At 42.9% G+C, this 26483-nt stretch overlaps 1 protein-coding gene across 3 annotated transcripts in view; it reads left to right on the top strand.

The window, feature by feature from the left end:
• Nucleotides 1-26273, top strand: part of LOC112257995 (roundabout homolog 4-like) — a 30741-nt gene extending 4468 nt beyond the window's left edge. For 2 of the 3 annotated variants that reach the window (XM_024432019.2, XM_024432020.2), the window contains exons 2-19: nucleotides 1219-1551; nucleotides 8329-8486; nucleotides 9245-9365; nucleotides 11516-11654; nucleotides 11904-12031; nucleotides 13916-14031; nucleotides 14267-14498; nucleotides 14714-14835; nucleotides 15326-15497; nucleotides 17343-17543; nucleotides 17947-17989; nucleotides 19018-19133; nucleotides 19721-20056; nucleotides 20163-20264; nucleotides 20569-20710; nucleotides 21349-21585; nucleotides 21893-22248; nucleotides 24707-26273. In XM_024432019.2, coding sequence (XP_024287787.1) covers nucleotides 1219-1551; nucleotides 8329-8486; nucleotides 9245-9365; nucleotides 11516-11654; nucleotides 11904-12031; nucleotides 13916-14031; nucleotides 14267-14498; nucleotides 14714-14835; nucleotides 15326-15497; nucleotides 17343-17543; nucleotides 17947-17989; nucleotides 19018-19133; nucleotides 19721-20056; nucleotides 20163-20264; nucleotides 20569-20710; nucleotides 21349-21585; nucleotides 21893-22248; nucleotides 24707-24993 — 3341 coding nt within the window. In that variant the 3' untranslated portion in view covers nucleotides 24994-26273. The remainder of the gene's footprint in view (nucleotides 1-1218; nucleotides 1552-8328; nucleotides 8487-9244; nucleotides 9366-11515; nucleotides 11655-11903; nucleotides 12032-13915; nucleotides 14032-14266; nucleotides 14499-14713; nucleotides 14836-15325; nucleotides 15498-17342; nucleotides 17544-17946; nucleotides 17990-19017; nucleotides 19134-19720; nucleotides 20057-20162; nucleotides 20265-20568; nucleotides 20711-21348; nucleotides 21586-21892; nucleotides 22249-24706) is intronic. The other variant, XM_042326925.1, reaches the window with a different exon arrangement.
• The last annotated feature ends 210 nt before the right edge of the window (nucleotides 26274-26483 follow it).

Here is a 26483-nt window from a genome sequence, read left to right as displayed (position 1 = left end):
GGAATTTTGTTCTATTGTCTAGTGTGTGGGTGGGTGGGGGGGGCGGCCTTGCGACTGGTTTAGCTTCCTGGCCCATACAGGAAGTACAGCAGAATCCCCCCACTTCCTCCAACTTGGAGTCATCCAATACCACGGGCCGAACAATGGAATACCAATGATGCTGTCCTAAGAATAGGCATTGTTTGTTGGTAGCCAGTGTCTATGCTTGTTTGTGGTGGATGCTTTTACTTAAGTGTGTGAGCTGACCCTGAACTAGGGGCCACTCTCTGGGTGTGGTGTCTCTACTGTAAAAGCCCACTATTACTGACTCTTAAGTATACCCTTGTTCCACTTTAAAAGGGGACCACACACTTCAGACTACTTCAGGCAGAGTTTGTTTGAGACCACTTTGGCCCACTTTGGCCTCACTACCTCTCCATCTGTCATTAGCCTTTGAGTCATACTGTACTACATTGTTGCTCTCCAACACAGTAAAACTTGTTTTTGAAGGTGGGAGTTGCTTATGGCATGAAAAGCATTGGCGAGACTCCCAAAGGAGATGCTTGTTGACGTATGTAGCCTAAAACACTGACCCAAGATCAGATTGTACAGGGCCTACCGTTACGTGAATTAGGAATGGAAGGTCATCCATGACTTGTGTTTATTTGTGATATTACTAGAATGGGTGTATGAATCAGTACATTCCTTTCCTACTATCAGGTCCCAAGGGATATTAATGCAAAGTTAGTTTTTTTGAGTGTCCATGAAGTTGAAATAGTCTATCCACCTCTCATTTCATGGCTTACGGCCAGACCAGCCACAATATGCCCGATCTCAGAAGCTAAGCAGGGTCAGAACTGCTTACTACTTGGTTGGGAGACCTCTTGGGAATATCAAGGTGCTGTAAGCTTTTTGCTCACTAGAGTATACTGTTATAAACACAGTAATAATCTCAGGGACATTTTAAAATGGAATGGCTATTCTAGTTCCTCAAAGTGTTTTGAGTTACATGAACTTGAAATAGTCTATCCAACTCTTGTTCCATAGCTTACGGCCATACCAGCCTGAATACGCCCGATCCCGTCCTCCTCACCCCATTCATTGCTAAATGAATAGTATGCATAGTAATAGTAATAAACTATTGCCAGAGCTTCTGTGAATGAACAGATGCAATAGCCTATTTTGACAGAACCTTATTTTCTCCATCATTCCTCCATCCACTGTTTTTGTTCCCTCCAGGTTCCAGGCTGAGGGCGGAGGTAGTGGAGGTAACCCCGCTGATCGTCCACCACCCCTCAGACGTGGTGGTCAAGGTAGGCAGCCCTGCCACCCTCTCCTGCCGTGCCGAAGGCACACCCGAGCCCTCCATTGAGTGGCTCCGCAATGGCCAACCCCTGGAGATGGACAAGCTGGACAGCCAATCGCGACCCATCGTTCTGTCAGAGGGCAGCCTGTTCTTCCTCAGCGTGGTCCCTGGGAGGCGGAGTCAGTCACACGAGGGTGTGTATGCGTGCGTGGCAAAGAACAGCGCAGGCAAGGCCACCAGCCGCAATGCCTCTCTCTATATCGCAGGTAAGACTGTGGGGAAGTCTTTCAAACTAGATGGACATGCATTTATCTTGTCATAAAATGCCTTCAGAAAGTATTCACACCCCTTGACTTTTTCCACATTTTGTTGTGTTACAGCCTGAATTTAAAATGGATTAAATTTAGATTTTGTGTCACTGGCCTACACACAATACCCCATAATGTCAAAGTGGAAATATGTTTTTAGAAATTTTTACAAATTAATAACACATGAAAAGCTGAAATATCTTGAGTCAATAAGTATTCAACCCCTTTGTTATGGCAAGCCTAAATAAGTTCAGATGTAAACAATTTGCTTAACAAGTCACATAATAAGTTGCATGGACTCACTCTGTGTATAATAATAGTGTTTAACATGATTTTTGAGCGACTACCTCATCTCTGTAACCCACACATACATCTGTAAGGTCCCTCAGTCGAGCAGTACATTTCAAACACAGATTCAACCACAAAGACCAGGGAAGTTTTCCAATACCTCGCAAAGAAGGGGGCACCTATTGGTAGATGTGTAAAATTAAAAGCAGACATTGAATATCCCTTAGCTTAGAGCATGGTGAAGTTATTAATTACACTTTGGATGGTGTATCTATACACCCTGTCACTACAAAGATACAGGCATCCTTCCTAACTCAGTTTCCTGAGAGAAAGGAAAGCGCTCAAGGATTTCACCATGACACAACGGAGACTTTAAAACAGTTACAGAGTTGAATGTCTGTGATAGGAGAAAACTGAGGATGGATCAACTACATTGTAGTTACTCCAGAAATGCTACCCTAAACGATAGTGAAAAGAAGTACAAAATACAAATATTCCAAACATGCATTCATTCTGTTTGCAATAAGGCACTAGTAAAACTGCAAAAGACATGGCAAATAAATTAACTCTATGTTCTGAATTCAAAGCGTTATGTGTTATGTTTGGGGAAAATACAACACAACACATCACTGAGTACCACTCTTCATATTTTCAAGCAGGTGGTGGTGGATGCATCATGTTATGGGAATGCTTGTCATCAGCAAGGACTAGGGAGTTTTTTAGGATAAAAAGAAACCGAATAGAGCTAAGCACAGGCAAAATCCTAGAGTAAAACCTGGTTGTCTGCTTTCCAACAGACACTGGGAGACAAATTCACCTTTCAGCAGGACAATAACCTAAAACACGAGGCCACATATACACTGGAGTTGCTTACCAAGGCAACATTGGATGTTCCTGAGTGGCCTGGTTAATTTTTTTAACTTAAATTGGCTTGAAAATCTATGGCAAGACTTGAAAATGGCTGTCCAGCAATGATCAGCAGCCAATTTGACAGAGCTTGAATCATTTTTAAAAGAACAATGTGCAAATATTGTACAATCCAGGGGCCTCATTTATCAATCATGTGTAGGCACATCTGTGCATAAACCATGCGTTCCACGCAAAGTGTGAGATTTGTCAATATGCATGTTTGCTTGAGAGTGTTAGTAACTTTACGCACAGCTATGACCATGCATAATGCTCAATGCCAAGTGGTGGAATAAGGGAACTTCTTGTCAAGCGTAGAATGGGGAAAACATATGTTGAACATTTAAAACAAATTGAGAGTAATAATAGTTGTATTTCCATTGTGAATTCATGAAACATATCTTGACAGTCATATAACTTGAGTACATTAGTGCATTTGCCCCAATAATGATTCTTATAAAATACAGTAATTTGTTCAATTAGAGGCACGTGTGAAAGTGAAACCATTGTTGAAATACTATAAAAGACTGAGATAATGGTAAATGGCACTAGGCTGATCTCACTCTATTTGAAGATTTGGCACGCTGCATTTCGTAGAAAGCGCGTTTATAGAGACAGGTGGGATTGTTTTTGGCAGAAAGTACAGCATCTCACAACCAGTAGCGGATTTAGGTATAGGCAACATGGGCAGCCACACGGGGCGGCATCACCCAAAAATTTGTAATGGTGACATTTGACTCGATCGGTTTTCCATCGCTCATTTGCAAGTCACGTCAATGATATTATGTCACTGTGTGGGACTGTGGGTCAATTAACCTTGTCGGAGTGGGCGCCCTGATTCTAGTTTGTGAGCTAGGCAGGCTACTGCCTGGGAAGGTCTCCCACACAGAAGTATGAGATGGGGAGGGGGGCGGGAGTAGGTTGACCTCAGGTCTCCCCACTGGAAGCCCGAGGTAGGGAGAGCGGGGGAAATCTATCAAATAGCGCACCTCTAACTTTGTACAGTACTAATGCAATTAGGAAAATCAGTCACACTACGAAATGCTACCAAATAAACTACAATTCATTCACAATACTTTGAATATATAGTTTCACAGACATATTGTTGCATTTTGTTCTGGTTTGTGTGAAATCGTTAAGAATAATATAAAACCAGTCCAAATGTATCCAAATTTGTGGACTGCTCTCTGAATTTTTCTTGCTCTTCCAGTCACCTTAGCTCAAGCAGAGGCCCTTTTCAAAGCTAAAGTTCATCAAATCCTACCTGAGGTCCACCATGTCACAGGAATGCCTTAGTAGCCTTGCTGTCATCAGTATTAACCATGCAATTGCTGAGCAGATGTCTTATGATGATGTAATTGATGACTTTGCATCAAGAAAGGCAAGAAAGGTCAGAGTTTAGATGGCAGTTGAGCAATTTAGTTTGTGTTTCTTGTTTGAAGTGCAGTAGTGTAATAATCATGTTCTCTTTATAAGTGTGTTATTCTATTTGCGTGATATAGGATTTGTGCAATTTAGTGTTATGTGTGTTTGTTAGCTATAGGGCAATAGTGTAATAATTTGATGATCTTTTTTATTTGTATTTATATACTACAATGTGTTTTTATTTGTCTTTGTTACTTCTTTTTTATATTTTTGAGTCTTATTTTTGAATATATTTGAATATTTATTTTGTTTTAAATGTTACGATTGTTCGCCCAGGGAGCCACACAAGCTAGAACCGCCACTGCTCACAACCCTCGATGTTTTGGATACAATCATCAGCAAAACGAACTGTAACATGCAATTTTCATACACCATCACACAACAGGCGCCATCCTAAAACGATTTCAGCTATGTCAACAGAAAAGGTTTCCACTCTTAATGTGCAGGTGATAGGTTATGTGGTGAGCAAAAGACGCTGCTGAATGTGGTGGCCAGGTGATACGCACAACTCGTTCATTCTGCAGAACAGCAATGTTGGCCTCCAGCAATGTACGCCTACAGGAAGGAGCTGTTGAGGATGGATGGCTTATTGATGAGTGTTGCCTGCTCGTTTGAAGTATATTTGCCATTGCTAATGTAATTAATTGGCTCAATGGTCCTCTCTTTGTTGCTATGTTTGAATTTTTACTTGCCAAGCCGCAACTGAGCGAGCCAAATATAATATTTTGGTTGTACTCAATCTCTGACACTAGCACCTGTATTTCATTCTTGGAAAAGTATTTTTTTCTAAGATTCTTTTGTTTGCGGGGTTGTATGTCATGGTACGCCATTTTATTTTCCCCACACGCTTTAAAGGGATGATTTAGAAATGCAAATAGCCAAGGTCGTGCACTGAGGCTGAGAACAATTGGTATTTATCAATGGTGATCTCCTACCGGTGTGCACTCATAGGATTGTTTGATAACTCAAACATTTTCTATGCGTATTAACATTCTAAATTCCTTTCGTAAGTTGTATTTTAGAATAGTTCCTCCCAATAATGTCAAATGAGGCCCCAGGTGTGCAAAGCTCTTAGATTTACCCAGAAAGACTGATCATTATCACTGCCAAAGGTGATTCTGACATGTCAGGAGTGTGAATACTTGAATAAATGAGCTATTTCTGTATTTTGTTTTTAATAAATTGGCAAAAAATGTGTCAAGGGGTATGAATACTTTCTGAAGGCACTGTAAATGCCAAGATACCATGCAAAACTAATTGCACACTACGATGAAGAGAGGTACCATCACACTGTTATGGATCATGTGAGTGAAGAGACTATGTATCAGTCTCCGCAGTGTGCGGTAACTAATAAACCACTCAAGATATTGATTAGCTGAATCAGGTGTGCTAATACTGAGATGGAACCAAAACCACACAAGGCTGCTTTCCAGGACCAAGACTGTGGAACCCTATGCCAGATGGATGTGAAACTGTGGCCTTAGAATACATTCTATTGTCTTGGTTGTATGGCTCTTTGTGGCTCCTACATCCTGTCCCATTCACTTCCTCTCTACCGCCATGCTGATCTTTAACATTATATCAAGCTGATATATGATCTTTGAGGTCAACGGGATGCCCCCAGTATCCACAGACCCACAGAATCCTGCTCCAGAGGAAGAGAGAGCGAGATTGTCTTTGTGATTACAGAGAATAAGTAAGGGGGTCCAATGTCAATGAATACCACCTCTCCAGGACAAACACTTTTAAATGACCCCTGACCCCCAGCCTCTGTTTGCACCCAAAACAGGGTCACCCAGAGACCACTGGATTCCTGATCTGGATGGTATAATTAGTGGCTGATTGACTTGTTGGGGGAACTTCCCTGGAGCAGTACATTTGGTGGTGGAGCCATTGGGACAATAGACAGTGGTACTTCATTTAGATTCAGTTGGCAGATCAACAGTACTTTAGAGAACAGTAGCAGAAGGATTGTGGTATATTTAGAAATGAACCTTTATTTATCTGGGTTAGTTTCATTAAGATAATTGTGCAATCGTGACCTTTGTCAGTATAGTTGAATTGGTTAGGACAAGTAGCCTAAACAGCAATAAACCATTCATCACTGTTAATTCAAGAGTTGGACTAAGTTAATTTCTGGCTAATTATTAAGTTGAAGAATACACGTATCTACATTTGAAAGAATTCCAGCTTAAGATCATTCCTTAATATTTTGCTGAACAAAAGATTGGTGATATTCTACTAGTACTTTATGGCACTAGACCATTGTGTGTCCAAAAATGTTTTGTCTCATGATTCCATTTGGTGTTGCAATGTAATGTTATCAGTGAAGATTTAAACAGGCATCCTAAACATGTTGTAATTTATACATTCAAGGTGAAAGGCCATTGTTTCTGTCCTTTTGGATATAGTGGGAGGAAGCTCCTTAGACCTTCAACCTAAATGGTTCACAGTTACTCTTAATGATTGAGTAAACATGACTTGTTCCTGTCAAGAGGTCAGGCTTGTCTGTCATGTACTTGTGGTTATGTCACTGTAGACAGGTCAAGTTTGCTCTATGAATTGTTTAGGACCTCTGAGGAACGTACAGTACCAGTCAAAAGTTTGGACACACCTACTCATTCAAGGATTTTTCTTTATTTTTACTATTTCCTACGTTGTAGAATAATAGTGAAGACATCAAAACTATGAAATAACACATATGCAATCATGTAGTAACCAAAAAAGTGTGAAACAAATAAAAATATATTTTATATTTGAGATTCTACAAAGTAGCCAGGCTTTGCCTTGGACAGCTTTGCACACTCTTGGCATTCTCTCAACCAGCTTCATGAGGTAGTCACCTGGAATGCATTTGAATTAACAGGTCTGCCTTGTTAAAAGTTTATTTGTTGAATTTCTTTCCTCTTAATGCGTTTGAGTCAATCAGTTGTGTTGTGACAAGGTAGAGGTGGTATATAGAAGATAGCCCTATTTGGTAAAAGACCAAGTCCATATTATGGCAAGAACAGCTCAAATAAACAAAAAGAAACAACAGTCCATAATTACTTTAAGACATGAAGGTCAGTCAATCTGGAAAATGTCAATAACTTTTAAAGAGTCTTCAAGTGCAGTCACAAAAACCATCAAGCGCTATGATGAAACTGGCATCAAGCGCTATGAGGACCGCCACAGTGAAGGAAGACCCAGAGTTAACCGCTGCAGAGGATAAGTTCATTAACACGAGCAATGAACATTAGACAGGTGGAAATATGTCCTTTGGTCTGGTGTCTTTGTGAGATTCAGAGTAGGTGAACGTACCCTTTTTTTGGTTACTACATGATTCCATATGTTATTTCATAGTTTTGATGTCTTCACTATTATTTTACAATGTAGAAAATAGTAAAAATAAAGAAAAACCCTTGAATGAATAGGTGTGTCCAAACTTTTGACTGGTGCTGTATGTGTTGTTTGGTGTTCACTCGCATTTGTTTGTAGATATAAAGTACAGATAGTGGATAGTGCTGGGTGAAAGTCTACACACCACTTGCACAGCTTGCTTTCAATGTAAAAAAAAAAAATATTATAGAAAATGTTCCATATTAATATTTTTTTTTAAACAAAGATGTATTGATTGCGTATGTCTTCACACCCCAGAGTTAATACTTGGTGGAAGCACCTTTGGCAGCCATTACAGCTGTGAATCATTTTGAATACGATTCAACAAACTTTGCAAAACTCTTAGGTCAACATATATCCATTGTTTTTGTCAAAATTGCTCAAGCGCAGTACATTTTATTGGGAATCAATGATGGACAGCAATATTCAAACATTGTCTAGTTATGTGGAGTGAATGCAATGTTATTGATCCTCTGTATTTTCAAGTTTTGTTGTGGAATTTGCCAGGATCAAAATATATATGAAAGGAACAAAGCCCAGGTAAAACGTTAGAGGAAAAGCTGCCTCAGTCTTCTGAAAACCTAACCCTGGGGTACGTTTCCCAGGCAATGTTTATGAACTACAGGCTTGTAGACTAACTTTGACGTTTTCATACAATGCACTGTTATGGCATTGTGCACCAGCTTGTCTCAGACTCACTGGTTATGAATGGACCTCCTCTGTCGTGTCTTCTTCCAGCTCTCCGTGAAGACTTCCGGGTGCAGCCCGGTGATGTGGAGGTGGCTGTTGAGGAGGTGGTGGTGATGAATTGCAGCCCGCCGGTGGGACACCCTGAACCCAACGTCACCTGGAGGAAAGACGGGGTCCCCATTAACAACACTGATCCGCATTACACTGTGAGACCTCCTTAAACATAGCTACATGCTTTTTAGGGGGTTTGTATGGTTTGGAAATTGGAAATGAACACTGGGACAGTTGTCAGTCTGCATTTCATTGCAGAAAATGTATTTTCAAAACATGTAGCTTTTTCCATATTTGAATGAATGTATCTAATTTTAGTTCATTCCCAGAGGTGGCAGGAGCTGACATATTCCACACCAACCTGGGGGGTTCATCATACTGTTTTGTTTGATTACTTATTTCTCCAATCCCGATGTGGTATCATCCTTTTACCAATAGAGGGCATTGTTGTACAAAAGTTTGATTAAAACCACAGGCTGCTTCATTCATTTTCCTTCTTCATTAATAAAAGAGGACCTATCATCTTGGACCAAAAATGATGATCATTTATCCTCTGCAATGGCATATTCATTGGCCTTCTGGCTAGAGGGTCAGCCCTGAGATTTGACTGTCGAGAGTTCAATCCCTGGCTGAGTCATACCAAAGACAAAAAATGGGACCCAATGCGTCTCTGTTTGGCACTCAGCATTAAGGAGACAGATTGGGGGTAAGGCCCTGTGATAGACTATCGTCCTGTCCAGGGGGTGTACTTGTACATCAAGATGTTCACTCTACAGAAACAGGAGATAGGAGCAGGAGCCTATGAGCCGTTTCGGCTCACACAATCCAAGGCTTGTACAAGGCTATTTATCCTCTGCAATAAACTTTTTTAAACATTTTTACTATATGTGATTGCTACCCGTGTGACCTATAGGCACTGAATGGGAAGTTGATCATTGCCCCAGCCCAGAAGAATGACTCTGGCGTGTACATCTGTGTGGCTTCCAACACAGTGGGAGTAAGAGTGAGCAGGGCTGCCCGCCTTTCTGTACTAGGTAAGATAAACCCTGACCCCATATACAGTACATCAGTGTTTTAGCAATAACCTTTTCACACTACTGAGCCAAGCTGTACTGCGCTGGCCTGATTATGCATCCACCATTGCCTATGCCGTTCTGTATCATCACTCATTCATATACAGTGCCTTGCGAAAGTATTCGGCCCCCTTGAACTTTGCGACCTTTTGCCACATTTCAGGCTTCAAACATAAAGATATAAAACTGTATTTTTTGTGAAGAATCAACAACAAGTGGGACACAATCATGAAGTGGAACGACATTTATTGGATATTTCAAACTTTTTTAACAAATCAAAAACTGAAAAATTGGGCGTGCAAATTTATTCAGCCCCTTTACTTTCAGTGCAGCAAACTCTCTCCAGAAGTTCAGTGAGGATCTCTGAATGATCCAATATTGACCTAAATGACTAATGATGATAAATACAATCCACCTGTGTGTAATCAAGTCTCCGTATAAATGCACCTGCACTGTGATAGTCTCAGAGGTCCGTTAAAAGCGCAGAGAGCATCATGAAGAACAAGGAACACATCAGGCAGGTCCGAGATACTGTTGTGAAGAAGTTTAAAGCCGGATTTGGATACAAAAAGATTTCCTAAGCTTTAAACATCCCAAGGAGCACTGTGCAAGCGATAATATTGAAATGGAAGGAGTATCAGACCACTGCAAATCTACCAAGACCTGGCCGTCCCTCTAAACTTTCAGCTCATACAAGGAGAATACTGATCAGAGATGCAGCCAAGAGGCCCATGATCACTCTGGATGAACTGCAGAGATCTACAGCTGAGGTGGGAGACTCTGTCCATAGGACAACAATCAGTTGTATATTGCACAAATCTGGCCTTTATGGAAGAGTGGCAAGAAGAAAGCCATTTCTTAAAGATATCCATAAAAAGTGTTGTTTAAAGTTTGCCACAAGCCACCTGGGAGACACACCAAACATGTGGAAGAAGGTGCTCTGGTCAGATGAAACCAAAATTGAACTTTTTGGCAACAATGCAAAACGTTATGTTTGGCGTAAAAGCAACACAGCTCATCACCCTGAACACACCATCCCCACTGTCAAACATGGTGGTGGCAGCATCATGGTTTGGGCCTGCTTTTCTTCAGCAGGGACAGGGAAGATGGTTAAAATTGATGGGAAGATGGATGGAGCCAAATACAGGACCATTCTGGAAGAAAACCTGATGGAGTCTGCAAAAGACCTGAGACTGGGACGGAGATTTGTCTTCCAACAAGACAATGATCCAAAACATAAAGCAAAATCTACAATGGAATGGTTAAAAAATAAACATATCCAGGTGTTAGAATGGCCAAGTCAATGTCCAGACCTGAATCCAATCGAGAATCTGTGGAAAGAACTGAAAACTGCTGTTCACAAATGCTCTCCATCCAACCTCACTAAGCTCGAGCTGTTTTGCAAGGAGGAATGGGAAAAAATTTCAGTCTCTCGATGTGCAAAACTGATAGAGACATACCCCAAGCGACTTACAGCTGTAATCACAGCAAAAGGTGGCGCTACAAAGTATTAACTTAAGGGGGCTGAATAATTTTGCACGCCCAGTTTTTCAGTTTTGATTTGTTAAAAAAGTTTGAAATATCCAATAAATGTCGTTCCACTTCATGATTGTGTCCCACTTGTTGTTGATTCTTCACAAAAAAATACAGTTTTATATCTTTATGATTGAAGCCTGAAATGTGACAAAAGGTCGCAAAGTTCAAGGGGGCCGAATACTTTCGCAAGGCACTGTATCTTCATGTACATATTCTTCATCCGTTTACACTTGTGTGTATAATGTAGCTGTTATGAAATTGTTAGGTTAGATTACTCGTTGGTTATTACTGCATTGTCGGAACTAGAAGCACAAGCATTTCGCTACACTCGCATTAACATCTGCTAACCATGTGTATGTGACAAATAAGATTTGATTTGTTGCTGGAAATGACAATGTGAAAAGAACTGAGTCAGCACAGTACAGTTTGGGTCTGCACAACATTGTGGAAAAGGTATGTCATGCCTGCTAAGAATGTTTGCTATTGATAAAAGGGATAGCATGGAATTGAATGCATAGAGGTATGATATGACTAACCATACTTTTCATATTTGTCCGTGCTTTCTCAATCCCCAGCTAAGCCAGTGTTGGTGCTGAAGCCTCAGGATGTGTCGGTGGGGACGGGGGAGTCTGCCCAGTTCTACTGCGAGGCTAAAGGAGACCCCATGCCTGCTGTGGAGTGGATCCGCGAGCAGGGCCCTCTGCCCAATGGCAGGTCTGATTCTTGCATTCAACTAAAAAAGCTTTGTCCATTAACTGTACATTGGACTAAAAACTGTCATTGACACGAGGTGTATATGTAGCATTTAAACAATCTCTCAGCTACTCCACAGCACAGTCAGTACATATGTCATGAAAGGCAATACTTAGTATACTGTTCAATAATATGTCATTCTTTGATTTCTAATAATTGCATGCAGTTGCTAGAGTGAATGTTGTACTGATTTCTGTGTCATGTCTGTAGGTATCTAGTGAATCCTGACCAAAGCCTCCAGATCCACTATGTGACGTCACTGGATTCTGGGAGGTACACCTGCACAGCTGTCAACGACGTGGGGATGGTCACCGCCAGTGCACAGCTAGTGGTGGAGGGTAAGAGCGCTTAGGTTGGGCCCTCAACGCTACGGTTATGTGTTGTGTATTGGTTGAATATGTAATGTACAGTGTTTGTGTTGTGTACAGCAGGACTGTGTGTCTAAGCCAGTTTCGCCTCGGTGAAATCAAAGTTTATCCTATCGTTCCCTATTTCCTTACAGCTAAATGTAATCAGCTCAGCAAGAAAAGAAACGGCCCTTTTTCAGGACCCTGTCTTTCAAAGATAATTCGTAAAAATCCAAATAACTCTGCCGATCTTCATTGTAAAGGTTTTGAACACTGTTTCCCATGCTTGTTCAATGAACCATAAACAATTAATGAACATGCACCTGTGGAACGGTCGTTAAGACACTAACAGCTTACAGACGGTAGGCAATTAAGGTCACAGTTATGAAAACTTAGGACACTAAAGAGGCCTTTCTACTGCCCAGGGTCCCTGCTCATCTGCGTGAACGTGCCTTAGGCATGCTGCAAGGAGGCATGAGGACTGCAGATGTGGCCAGGGCAATACATTGCAATGTCCGTACTGTGAGACGCCTAAGACAGCACTACAGGGAGACAGGACGGACACTCTGATCGTCCTCTCAGTGGCAGACCACGTGTAACAACACCTGCACAGGATGGGTACATCCGAACATCACACCTGCGGGACAGGTACAGGATGGCAACAACAACTGCCTGAGTTACACCAGGAATGCACAATCCCTCCATCAGGGCTCAGACTGTCCACAATAGGCTGAGAGAGGCTGGACTGAGGGCTTGTAGGCCTGTTGTAAGGCAGGTCCTCACCAAATATCACCGGCAACAACATTGCCTATGGGCACAAACCCACCATCGCTGGACCAGACAGGACTGGCAAAAAGTGCTCTTCACTGATGAGTTGCGGTTTTGTTTCACCAGGGGTGATGGTCGGATTCACGTTTATTGTCGAAGGAATGAGCGTTACACCGAGGCCTGTACTCTAGAGCCGGATCGATTTGGAGGTGGAGGGTCTGTCATGGTCTGGGGCGATGTGTCACAGCATTGATGGACTGAGCTCTTGGTCATTGCAGGCAATCTCAAAGCTGTAAGTTACAGGGAAGACATCCACCTCCCTCATGTGGTACCCTTCCTGCAGGCTCATCCTGACATGACACTCCAGCATGACAATGCCACCAGCCATACTACTCATTCTGTGCGTGATTTCCTGCAAGACAGGGATGTCAGTGTTCTGCCATGGCCAGCGAAGAGCCCAGATCTCAATCCCATTGAGCACGTCTGAGACCTGTTGGATCAGAAGGTGAGAGCTAGGGCCATTCCCCCCAGAAATGTCCGGGAACTTGCAGGTGCCTTGGTGGAAGAGTGGGGTAACATCTCACAGCAAGAACTAGCAAATCTGGTGCAGTCCACGAGGAGTAGATGCTCTACAGTACTTATTGCAGCTGGTGGCCACACCAGATACTGACTGTTACTTTTGATTTTGACCCCCCTTTGTTCAGGAACATTATTCCATTTCTGTTAGTCTGTGGAACTTGTTCAGTGGAACTTGTTCAGTTTATGTCTCAGTTGTTGATTCTTGTTATGTTCATACAAATATTTACACATATTATTTACAATATTTACACTGAAAATAAATGCAGTTGACAGTGAGAGGACATTTCTTTTTTTGCTGAGTCTATATCTATTTATCCTAAGGGAACACAGGAAACTGGAATGCACAACAAAGACCTTATTAGGCACAATAGTTTTTTATGACGTCCGTGAATTGGCGGCGGAATTGAGTGTGGTTCTAAAGTCAACCGTTTTTAGTTTAGTTTGTGTCAATATCAGTGCCAGTAGGGGACTTCTATTTATGAACAGAAAATATTATTTTCTCTGAAGATTTTTCTCCCTACTTCACAGAAGCCTCAAGTACCAGACAGAGGGACCTTCACAGAGAGTTGTCGGCCCTGCGCGTGGCTCTGGAGAATGTGACGGTGCTGACTCCAAACTCCAACATGTCCCAAGTGCAGTGGAAGGTACAGAGATCAGACGTCACATGAAGGCGCATGTATTATTATGAAAACTGTTAGGTATTAACCTTTTGCTGAACTAAGATTGAGGTGTGTCATTTTTCACGTTTGTTCAGAATATTATTTTCATGTCACAGAGAACATTCAAATAATGCGGATTTTAAGGTTGTCTTTTTTGAGTTTCTACTCCAGCAAGGCATATCTTTTAACTGTGGCTTTCCTTTTGTTTTGTTCCTTTCAGCTCCAGTCTTTCCCAACCCAGCCACACTACCTGGATGGTTTCGAGGTCCTCTATCGCTCTCTTCTGCCCGCCAGTTCGGACTGGGCGGCTAAGAGGGTTGTACTACCAAACTTCCAAACACTGGTCGGCCCGCTCAAGAGGGGCTACAAGTATGAGTTCAAAGTGCGTCCCTACGGCAGCAGCCTGTACGGCCGGGAGAGCAACACCAGGCACCTAGGTGTACCTGAGACAGGTAAGGGTTCAAAACGGTTAGAGTTGGCTGTTATCAACTCAAAAGAAACATTTATGAAAATCTAGGTGTTACTTTGGATACTGTAGCTGAGGAGTAGTTCAACTTTAGTGCTATTTTGTACTATGAAGATTAAAAACAAGGTTTTGAATCAAGATGGGTTGTGTGTCTGTGGTTTTTACATCTTGTTATTTTGATGACACTCCATCCTCCCACAGTGCCTAGTGCCCCACCTCAGGCCATCTCCATAACGATGACCCCTGACCATAATGACACGGTCCATGTGACCTGGAAGCCTCCCCCCCATGAATCTCACAACGGCATCATCAAGGGATACCAGGTAAGAACAAGATGACTAAAAAGCCCTTTTACCTTCTTGTATCTGTGCTTGAAGAAGTTGCTCAAGCACACTGGCATTCTTGTATGCTCCACAATGTGTTTTATGAAACGTTTGTGAGAATGTAAGAAATTCCAGTGTGTTTTTTTTCTCTATGTTCAGTACCTGACATAATACATTCACATATTCTAATGAGACATTGTATTGACAGGGTGTCCTATGCAACCCTGGCCTGCAGGCTTTTGTTCAAGTGCGAAATACCTGATTCAACTAATCAGTCTTGATAGAAGTGGTTTAACTTCTGGAAGAAGACCATGATAAGTTTAATCAAAGGTGTGCTGAACTGGTACAAAAGCCAGCTCTCCAGGACCAGAGTTGCCTATTACTCCTGCTGAAGAATCAATCACCTGAAAGCACACACACACACACAAAGTGTAACGCTTCCCTGTTTCCCTCTTTGATCTCTGGGTGTGTGTCCGTGTGTCCTGTCCAGGTGTGGTGTGTGCAGTCGGAAGAGCAGCAGTACCTGAACTGGACAGTGGGCGGTGGGACCTACAGTCTGGAAATAAGCCCTCTGTACCCAGGGAAACAGTACTGGGTCCGGGTGGCAACGGTCAACGGAGCTGGCGTCGGGGTGCAGAGTGACCCCCATAGAGTGGTCATAGGTCAGTGACAACATGCAACGGTTATCTATGGTCAACCAAATGCAAAAGGTTATGAAACCAAGCCAAGAGGTTGAAGTAATTGTTCGTAGAGTCCGAGACAGGATTGTGTCGAGGCACAGATCTGGGGAAGGGTACCAAAAAATGCCTGCAGCATTGAAGGTCCCAAGAACACAGTGGCCATCATTCTTAAATGGAAGAAGTTTGGAACCAACAAGACTCTTCCTAGAGCTGGCCTCCAGGCTAAACTGAGCAATCGGGGGAGGAGGGCCTTGGTCAGGGAGGTGACCAAGAACCCAATGGTCACTGACAGAGTTCCTCTGTGGAGGTGGTTGTCCTTCTGGAAGGTTCTCCCATCTCTGCAGCACTCCACTAATCAGGCCTTTATGGTAGGATGGCCAGACGGAAGCAACTCCTCAGTAAAAGGCACATGACAGCCCAATTGGAGTTTGAGAAGGCACCTAAAGGACTCTCATACCATGAGAAACAAGATTCTCTGGTCTGATGAAACCAAGATTGAACTCTTTGCCCAGAATGCCAAGCGTCACATCTGAAGGAATCCTGGCAACATCCCTACGGTGAAGCATGGTGGTGGCAGAATCATGCTGTGGGGATGTTTTTCAGCAGCAAGGACTGGGGGACTAGTCAGGATCGAGTGAAAGATGAACGGAGCAAAGTACAGAGATCCTTGATGAAAATCTGCTCCAGAGCACTCAGGACGTCAGACTGGGGCAAAAGTTTACCTTCCAACAGAACAATGACCTTAAACACACAGCCAAGACAACTCTGGAGTGGCTTTGGGACAAGTCTCCGAATGTCTTTGAGTGGCCCCGCCAGAGCCCGTACTTGCAACCGATTTAACATCTCTGGAGAGATGTGTGCAGCGACGCTCCTCATCCAACCTGACAGAGATTGAAGGGATCTGAAGAGAAGAATGGAAGACACTCCCCAAATACAGTTGTGCCAAGCTTGTAGAGTCATACCCAAGAAGACTCAAGGCTGTAATTGTTGTAAAGGTGATTCAACAAACTACTGAGTAAAGGGGCTGAATACTTATGTAAATGTGATATTTCAGTGTTTTATTTTTGTTTTTTAGGGGAACATTTGGACACAGTACCTGTCAAAAGTTTGGACACACCTACTCATTCAAGGGTTTTTCTTTATTTGTATTATTTTCTACAGTGTAGAATAATAGTGAAGACATCAAAACTATGAAATAACACATATGGAATCATGTAGTAACCAAAAAACAATTATACAAATCAAAATCTATTTTATATTTTATATTCTTCAAATTAGCGACCCTTTGCCTTGACAGCTTTGCACACTCTTGGCATTCTCTCAACCAGCTTCATGAGGTAGTCACCTGGAATGCATTTCAATTAACAGGTGTGCCTTGTTAAAAGTTAATGTGTGGAATTTCTTTCCTTCTTGTTGCTTTTGAGCCAATATTGCTTTTGAGCCAGATGTGTTGTGACATGGTAAGGGTGGTATACAGAAGATATCCCTATTTTGTAAAAGACCAAGTACATATTATAGCATGAACAGCTCAAATAAGCAAAGAGAGATGACAGTCGATCATTCATTTAAGACATGAAGGTCAGTCAATCCGGAAAAGAACTTTGAACGTTTCTCCATGTTTGAAACGCATTCCAGGTGAAGCTGGTTAAGAGAATGCCAAGAGTGTGCAAAGCTGTCATCAAGGCAAAGGGTCGCTACTTAAGAATCTAAAATATTATATAAACCCCCACACAACAGAGCCTGAAACCGCTCTCTCTCTCTCTCTCTCTCTCTCTCATGTGTTCATTTTTGTCTTGTTTTTGACTTTCCCGTCTCTCCCTATTCCAGACTCCCAGAGGTCCGGGGCCCCCCAGTCGGACAGCCCCAGTAGGGACCTCACTCAGGTCCTGGCCTTGCTGATGAGCCCAGTGTTCATTGGGAGTGTTGGCGCCCTCCTGTGGTGCATCCTGGTGATAACAGCCGTCTGCCTGTACCGCCGCCACACCCGGCCTGGCGACCACCTGGGACGAGGCCACATCAAGGCTAAAGGTCTGTCTGGGCAGGAATTGGGGGATGGCTTATATGTTGTATCTTTAGTATTAGCTTGGCATAGGATATTTGGAGCATGGATATGTCATGGTATGCTAGTCCACTGTGCCATTATGGGCACATAATTAGCTTTAGCAGCTAATCAGGTTTTTTATTTAGCTAAAACAAGAGGTTCTGGTTATTTGATGTGTAACTGAAGATTTCACCCCTCACAGGGTTGTATTGTAGTGGGCATGCATTCCATAGGTTGATCTGGACTCATCATTCAAGGTCAAATTCTCATATGATAAATTATATCAAGGATGGAATTAACATTGTCATCTCCAGTGTTCCTGTATAAGGTGTGTTCCCTCATTGGGATATCAACGAGACTATAAAGTTACTATGACTCTGGATTTTGCAGGTTTGTACAGGTTGGCCAGTGAGGACCTCATCATAAAACACAGGTAGGTAGAAGACGAACAGTGTGGCTCATTGACAATTTCACTACCTTTTGTTTCGTTAAACCCAAAGTGGACAAAACATTTGGAACACTTTTTCCCTGACAGACTGACCAGGTGAAAGCTATATCCCTTATTGATGTCACTTGTTAAATCCACTTCAACCAGATGAATGGGAGGAGACAGGTCAAATAAGGATTTTTAAGCCTTGAAACAATTGAGACGGATTGTGTATGTGGGCCATTCAGAGGGAGAATGGGAAAGACTAAATATTTAAGTGCCTTTGAACGGGGTATGGTAGTAGGTGCCAGGCGCACCGTTTTGTGTCAAGAACTGCAACACTGCTGGGTTTTTTACAGCCAAAATGTTCCTGTGTATCAAGAATGTTCCACCACCCAGAGGACATCCAGACAACTTGACAACTGTGGGAAGCATTGGAGTCATGGGCATCCCTGTGGAATACTTTTGACAGCTTGTAGAGCCCATGCCTCAACAAATTCAATTACATTTATTCATAAAGGCCTTCTTACATAAGCTGATGTCACAAAGTGCTGTACAGAAACCCAGCCTAAAACCCCAAAGAGCGAGCAATGCAGGTGTAGAAGCACGGTGGCTAGGAAAAACTCCATAGAAAGGCCGGAGCCTAGGAAGAAACCTAGAGAGGAACCAACCAGGCTATGAGGGGCGGCCAGTCCTCTTCTGGCTGTGGCGGGTGGAGATTATAACAGAACATGGCCAAGATGTTCAAATGTTCATAACAGGGTCAGATGATAATAATAATCACAGTGGTTGTAGAGGGTGCAACAGGTCAGCACCTCAGGAGTAAATGTCAGTTGGCTTTTCATAGCCGATCAATTGAGGCTGTTCTGAGCAAAAGGAGGAAGGTATTCCTAATGTTTTGTACACTTCGTGTATGCTCATGTGTAATATGATCTGATCCACTATATGTGCCTCCTAGTTTTGATATTTTAACCACACCCATTACATGGGATTGATTGATTGGCTGACTGATTGATTGATCTGTGTCTCTGCAGAATGGCGGCCCCAGACTCTCCGTGGATCTCGGGTGTGTGGAGACCGACCCTGAGTGACGAGAAGTACCAGGGACTGTGGGCTCAGAGCCAGGAGAATCCCGGCTTCAGAAGGACTAGTGAGTTCTGCTTTAAAGCTGGTCTAGAATCAGTTCTACCATGTTTTTGTCATGTTGTGTTGCTACCGTGCTGTGTTGTCATGTGTTGCTGCCGTGCTGTGTTATTGTCTTAGGTCTCTCTTTATGTAGTGTTGTGGTGTCTCTCTCGTCGTGATGTGTGTTTTGTCTTATATTTATATTTTATTTTTAATCCCAGCCCCCGTCTCCTTGGAGGCCTTTTGGTAGGCCGCCATTGTGAATAAGACTTTGTTCTTAACTGACTTGCCTAGTTAAGTAAAGGTTAAAAAAATAAACAAAAAAAAGTTCCTCCTACCGCATTTCTTACTGTGACCAGTATGCGCTGGATAACAAAGACTGGTTCTGGACCAGTTGATTATGCAACTAACTCTGCTATTCATCATGGAAGCTCAGAACCTCTGCTACGTAAGCAATACACTTGATCCATTCTGCCTCAGAATTTCTCCAATCTTAGATCGATAGATATAATTTATTTGACAACTTAAAAATACAATTCCAGCCACACAAGTGGACGCACAACATTTAACATCATCATGGGGGACAAATAGTAGTCCTCTTCTTATTCCCAGCGTTGCCCATCACAGCCAAGAAGGACCCCAGCTCTCTGGACGTGGCTGTCCCCATTGTGCCCGACAGCTGCGGTGTCTACGGGACGTTCTACGTGGACCTGACGGGTAATGGCCTCAAGACCTTCAACAGCCCTGCCCGATGCCCCAAGCGGCCCCACTGCCACACCACCACCTCCTCGCAGCACGGCGCAGCGACGGTGTGCATCTCCCAGCCTGCCACAGTTGTCAAGACCACGCTTGTCCAGGGTGGCCAGGCATTGCCATGGAAACAGGCCTTGCCCTCGCAGCCCAAGATGGGCGTGCTCAAGGAGTCGTGGGAAAATAATTACAAGCAAGGTGATTGTCAATATGGTGTCTTCCTTGCATGGTTTTGATGTCCTTGCTATTGGTGAATGTCGATCTGTAGTTACTTTTAAGTCACAGACTTTGTCTCCTTTCCCAGATCTCCATGCGGTGAACAGCGCCCCCCTGTTGTCGTCGAGGAGCCAGGCGTTGGCTATGAGGGGCATGCCTTACACACAGAGGCTCAGCCACCTCCCACCAGGTACTGTACTGTGTTCTAATACCACTCATACCCTAAAGGAGTTTAATGCTCAGGAACAATTAACCAGTGTATTCACTGCCCCGCAGGGTGTTTTCCTTTTTGTTCTACCCCAGCACACCTAATTGATCTTATCAAGGGCTTCGTAATTAGTTCTCTTCAATCAGGTGTGTTAGTGTTGGGCTAGAACAAATATGTGCACCCCTGGGGGTTCCTCCAGGAATAGATGCTACAGTCAGAACCACTGTCCTTGACAGTATTGTTTTTGTTGTGTTAACCTTGGTGCCTGTGTGTATTTTTCCTCCAGGTGGGCGCTCAGAGTGCTTCAAGCCCCTGGAGTCACCCCGCCTCCTGCACTACTCTGCCTCAGCGCAGCTGGTGGACATGCTGCCACTCCCGCTGGCCATGGGCGACACCACTGACACACACAGCCTCACCTCAGAGGAAGGGTGAGGAACATCCTGTTGACTACTTCCTGACACCAATTTATCCATAACTTCTCCCATTCCCCACTCTCTAATGAGCCACTGCGCCATGCTTTCCTCCATTTGGTTGGCCATTATAGTAAAACCCTATGGTTTCCTGTCTACTGCTGGAGAAAATGATTGTACTTCCTCCCTGCTCTTAGCCCCGACGACAGGGCCTCGACACGGCTCAGAGAACGGCAACCAACACCCAGCAATCAAATGCCAATTTACTTGCCCGTGAATGACACGTAACCACAGTTTAAACAGGAAACGGCTCAATTCTCGTTACAGTATGACTATTCTCTTGCAAGGAATAGCACTTTTGTTAGAAAAAAAATTGGAATATCTTGTAACTATAGTACATTTAGGCAACTAAGCGTGACGAACGTGCAGACTGAGACGGATCCACAGTCCCCTCCCCGATTTCATCGTGGGGGACATTAGCTGCTGTAATATCAAGCTAATATTTTTGGCTTAAAGACCCACTCTGTGATATAGCCATTTTGTTAATTATTTAATGATATACCTATTGATTCTTGAAGAATGTCACTTATCAATGTCTCATGAATTTATTTTTAATTATTGGAAATGACCATCGGACTTTTATTCATCACACCTAGGTCCAGCAGGTCCACTAAGCTGACTGTAGATGCCGGGTCTCTTCAGTCTGTGTGTGCTGCGTCTGGTCACCACGGCCCCCCCACCAACACTAACACCACCACCACTGGCTGCCCCTCCTACAGCCGCCTGTCCACTGCCTCCTACTGCATGTCATTGGATGAGGAGCAGGATGCAACGATGACCTCACAGGAAGTCACCCAGTACCTGGAGCTCAGCCCCAGGGCTGAGAAGCACAGGTATGGTTGCCATAGAAACCTAGGGGTGGCGACTGAGGGAGGGCGAGAGGTTTACTGTCAGAGTCATTGATTGAGGCTTTCACGCTATCTATTCCACTACGTCAATTGATAAGGGCTTTTAAACTTAGACAACCAAAAATATTGTCAGTAATATTTAATCTGACTTTTCTCCAAAGCCAGTAGCTAGTCTCTTTATCAGTAAAATATTTGATATTACAAGAATGATTCTGTTGCTACAGTATTGCTTTATAGGTGTTGTGAGTTTTTACTTTATTCACCTCTTTCTTACCTCACTTCCTGTTTCCAGCACCACGTTGGAGAATCCTCCCGCTTCCTCCCTATCTCGCACCTTTTCCCCCACTCCCACCCTGGGCTATATCTATGGGCCCCTACCCTCCGACCAACTGGAGGACGGGATGACTGACGAACAGGAGCCAATGGGCCCCCGGCGGGCCCGGTTTCAGAGCACGCCCTCGTCGCTCAGCAGCGAATGGGAGGGTTCGCTGTGGAACGGCTGGGGCTCGGTGTCAGAGGGAAACATGGCGTACAGCACCCGCAACAGCTTCATCAGCTCGTCGGATGGCTCATTCATGAACGACTCCAACTTTGCCCGCGTGCTCGCCACTGTGGCCGCCGAGTCCATGAGTGAAGCCTCCTTCTCAGGCAAGGCTGCTGGATAAACATTATTAAAATGTTAATGCATGTTTTAATATGGTTGCCCAAATGTAGCCAATCATCATACTTTAGACAGGTTATTGATGTATGTTATTCCTTCAGATGTCTTTCCACCAACTGGCACTAGATGGTGCACTATTACAAGACAATCTTAAAATGGTGCCTTGGAGTCAGATTTACATCAGACATTTAATCTGATTCCACTAGCCTCTATAGTTTGGTCATCATATACTTGTGTATGAAGACTTCTGGATGGATGTGTCAGGCTACGTCAGGGTTAGGTATTATTAATGAATTTAACGTTGTCCCTTGTATTTAACAAATAACAAACATTTTACAACTAATAAATGGAATTAGTGTATTCCAGTAGCTGGTGGAGAAATGGAGTTGACCCATAATCAGGTGTCACCAGTTTTTATTTGTGTAGCTTATCGGCATGCTCTGTGTCCATTGGGGATGTAGCCTTACCTAGATTTAAGCAGTGGTCTTGTATTCGAGGATGCATAGATGGGCTACATGTGGAAATTGTCCGTGCTTGTGTGGCCCCTGAAGCTGACCTATGGGACAGTTAAATGTGATTGAGTTGAGAGTGTATCTCACAGACACACACAATGTAAAGAGAAAGTGTGTGTGTGTGTGTGTGTGTGTGTGTGTGTGTGTGTGTGTGTGTGTGTGTGTGTGTGTGTGTGTGTGTGTGTGTGTGTGTGTGTGTGTGTGTGTGTGTGTGTGTGTGTGTGTGTGTGTGCATGCGTGTGTTGGGCAGGGGGTTAGCTCAGGATTCGGGGGATGGCAATTGGTGATTACTTAAGACCTCTCAGCAAATTAAAGGGGCTAGCGAGCCAGCATTCTCAGACTGTTACTTAATCAATAACTCTGTCCTTTTTCCAAATGTGCAGATGTCCGATTCAACTTTACTCGATTTGCCCAATTGTTCTTAAAAAAATCAATAAAATCGGTCTCATGAAAACGTCTGTTGCCTCCGAAAGGTTTCGGCTACAAACTATTATGACACCACTATGGAAAGACTCAGAAACACCATGGTGTTCTCCGTTTTGCTCTGTGACCCCCACAAGTGTCCCGGGACTCATCTGACGGTTACCTGGTACCAGATTAAATAATTTATGGAAATATGGAAGTACTTTTGTGCCAAAATATGTCAAAAACAATATATATTTTCTGAGATGTAGTATATCTCCTAGATATAGGACACACACTTCAAACCTTATTCCTTATGATTTATTTGGTCTGTTTATTTGGTCAGATTTTTTTTATTTTCAGTATTTGGTCTGTTGACCAATCAGATCAGCGCTGAAAAATACCAATTAGTGGAAAAAGTATTGCAATTGGTCTGCCTGTGTAAATGCAGACATATTTATTTATTCTTCCCCTCTAAATCAGGGACTCATTTAGACCTGGGACATCAGGACACAGGCAGCCCAATTATGATATTTTTTCCATTTATTGTTCTTTTGACCAATCACATCAGACCTTTTTCAGAGCTGATCTGATTGGTCAAATGACCAATTAGTGATTAAAAAAAATGCAAATGATTGTCAGGTAGAACCAAAAACCAGTAGGCTCCAGACCTCATAGGGTAATATTTGGATACCCCTACCCTATATAGTGCACTACTTTTGACCAGGGCACATACAGCTCCGGTTAAAAGTAGTGCACTATGTAGGTCAGGGTTCCCCAACTGGCGGCCTGCGGGTGGTTTTATTTGGCCCCCCAAGTTTTCTGAGAAAAAAATATATAAAATGTTTTTTGGGGGGGGGGACAAAAGACTGTAAAAACACCAGGAAATCAGCTACAAAATTATTTAAATGTTGTAATTCTGTTCCCAAGAATTCCCATGCATAATAGAGAGAAAAAATGATCATATCCAAATGTAAACAAGGTTTGAAATTGTTTTAGTCAAATATTATATCTGTTTGGGCTTCTTGTGCTCAATTTGCAGTCTACTAAGTATTTGTAAATATATTCCGGGCCCCCCGACCATCCGCATAAGAAGAATTCAGCCCACGGCTGAATCTGTTGTTGGGAATAGGGTGCCATTCACGTCAATGTCATTTTCCACTTTAATTACTGGCCAAGGGGACAATTCCAATGAAGAAGTTGGCAGGGTGATCGTGCATCTGTTTTTTTTTTTTTACTGTTGATATGGTACAAAGAGACTTTCTGGCACTGTAAAAATGTGTCTCTTCTGTTACATCTCTTTTATCATGACGTCAGTTGTCGTATCATATCTCTTTGTGTCACAGTGTCAATTGCCATATCTCTCTTTGTATCACGGTGTCAATTGTCATATCTCTCTTTGTATCATGGTGTCATATCTCATGTATTTTGTAATATATAGTATCTCTATCGTGATGTCCGATAGTGTGACATGGTGTCATGTATCAGTGTGTGTGTTAACTTTAGTTGTGTTCTACTGTCTCCTCTCCAGACTTCTCTCCCCCGGCGTCGCCCCTCAGTGCCCTGTTCTCTCCAGCTCGAGGGGAAGAAGAGGAGTGTTTCGGGGAGCTGGACCCCATGCCCGTTTGGGACTGGAGCACAGCTTGGGTGGAGGAGATGGAGGCGCAGTACCGTGCACAGTACCCCTCTCAGGCAGCAGCCCCCGCTTGCAACACCTGGGGGCGTTGCCGTGACGATCTTCACTATGACAACCGCCGAGACACCGGAGGGAGTAGGGGTGAAGGACGAGGGGGGGTGAGGACGACCCCACATCGATGATCTGTTTGATGATGATTTTTGGTCAAATCCATTTCAATGCCAAGACATGAATTGTATTTACTCTTGATTTGTTAAGTATGAAAAACATGAGAAAAAAACAATTACATTTCGACATGGGTTTCGTTCATAATTTTTTAAGTGGTCTTTGTTTCTCTGTGAGTGCTTTACAAGTCATCAGTAGAAGTGTAACTGGGGTTGAAATGACCATTCAACATCTCCCGTCCAGACCACTATTGGTTACCTGAACTAGGTTTCCCACAATACCTCAGGGCAGTCTCGCCTATGAAAATAGAATTCCTAGAATGGACATCTTCTATGGTGTGTCCACTGTTTTGTGTTCTCATATGACCTGGGTTGGGCTTTCCAAGAGATGAACCGCAGTGCCAAAACAAGTTTCAGTCAAAATTCTGTCATGTCATAGGTTGTTCCAAAACAAATATTTAGAGAGTGTTTTAGTGCTTTTAGTGGCACTGTTACTGTACTACAGCACTATTTTTGTCTTCCAGAATCTTCCAAGCGCTATGATCCTACTAGCCTGGTTAAAACAGACTGATTGCACACTGGTGAGCGCAGCATTCAGTCTGGTTTCATATTAATTACAGCAAATTGAAAACTTCCGGAGCGAATTTGTACAGACCATTTACTTGCAATAGAATGTAAATATCTACGACTGATTTAATTTAAAGAACCATGCACGCTGACTTTCCAACCCATTCTCTGCTTTTCTTTTAATGATACTTTGTTCACACAAGACCGTTTTATTCCGTTTTTAAATTTTTTTATTATTAAATGTGCTTTTGTCTCTATACAATTTTTTTTATGAGCGCTAACCATTTGTTGGTTGACTAGAATTTGGAAGATGTAGTTATGTTTTGTTTCAGAGTTTGTTTCATTTCTCTTCCTTTTAACATGAAACTTAACATTGAGGGCTGAATCATCAACTTCAGATGTGTGTGCAGGACTAAACGTTTTCGCAAATCTCCCCTTGACATCAATACATGACTTGTGTAAATATCCTATGTGTCTGAAGTTAGGATTTGGCCCTATGTACTTGCTGAAATGTGCACGTTGAGCAATAAGTAGAATATGTTTTTCACACGCTGTAAAGGTCTTCCTTTTATAAGAATAGGTTCAGTAGGACTGGACTAATATGTCTCACCCGAGATGAGGAATAATTCTTCCTTTTATATACATTTTCATGCATTACTTATCATTTGAAGCTTAACTAACCCAATATCTTCTACTGTGGCCTTATTGATAATAAAACATATAAAGTCTCAGTCTGGTAAGTTCTTAGTTATGAATGCTTATTCTAGGAGGTCTTTCTAAAGTAGCAGTGGACATTAGCCTAGGTACAGTACCTTTCCTGAGAGTTTCATCCTTGCCTTGCCAAACTTTCCCGTTGTTTGGCAAGACTACCAACATTTTTCTAAAGCAAAAACAGACTGGCAACCAAACTAAATCATTGATACTTTGAGACTACTAATCTC

The sequence above is a fragment of the Oncorhynchus tshawytscha genome, linkage group LG09, assembly GCF_018296145.1.
Source record: "Oncorhynchus tshawytscha isolate Ot180627B linkage group LG09, Otsh_v2.0, whole genome shotgun sequence".
NCBI classification, from domain to species: Eukaryota; Metazoa; Chordata; class Actinopteri; order Salmoniformes; family Salmonidae; genus Oncorhynchus; species Oncorhynchus tshawytscha.
The sequence above is the reverse complement of the archived record's forward strand: the minus strand, read 5'-3'. Positions and strand labels throughout refer to the sequence as shown.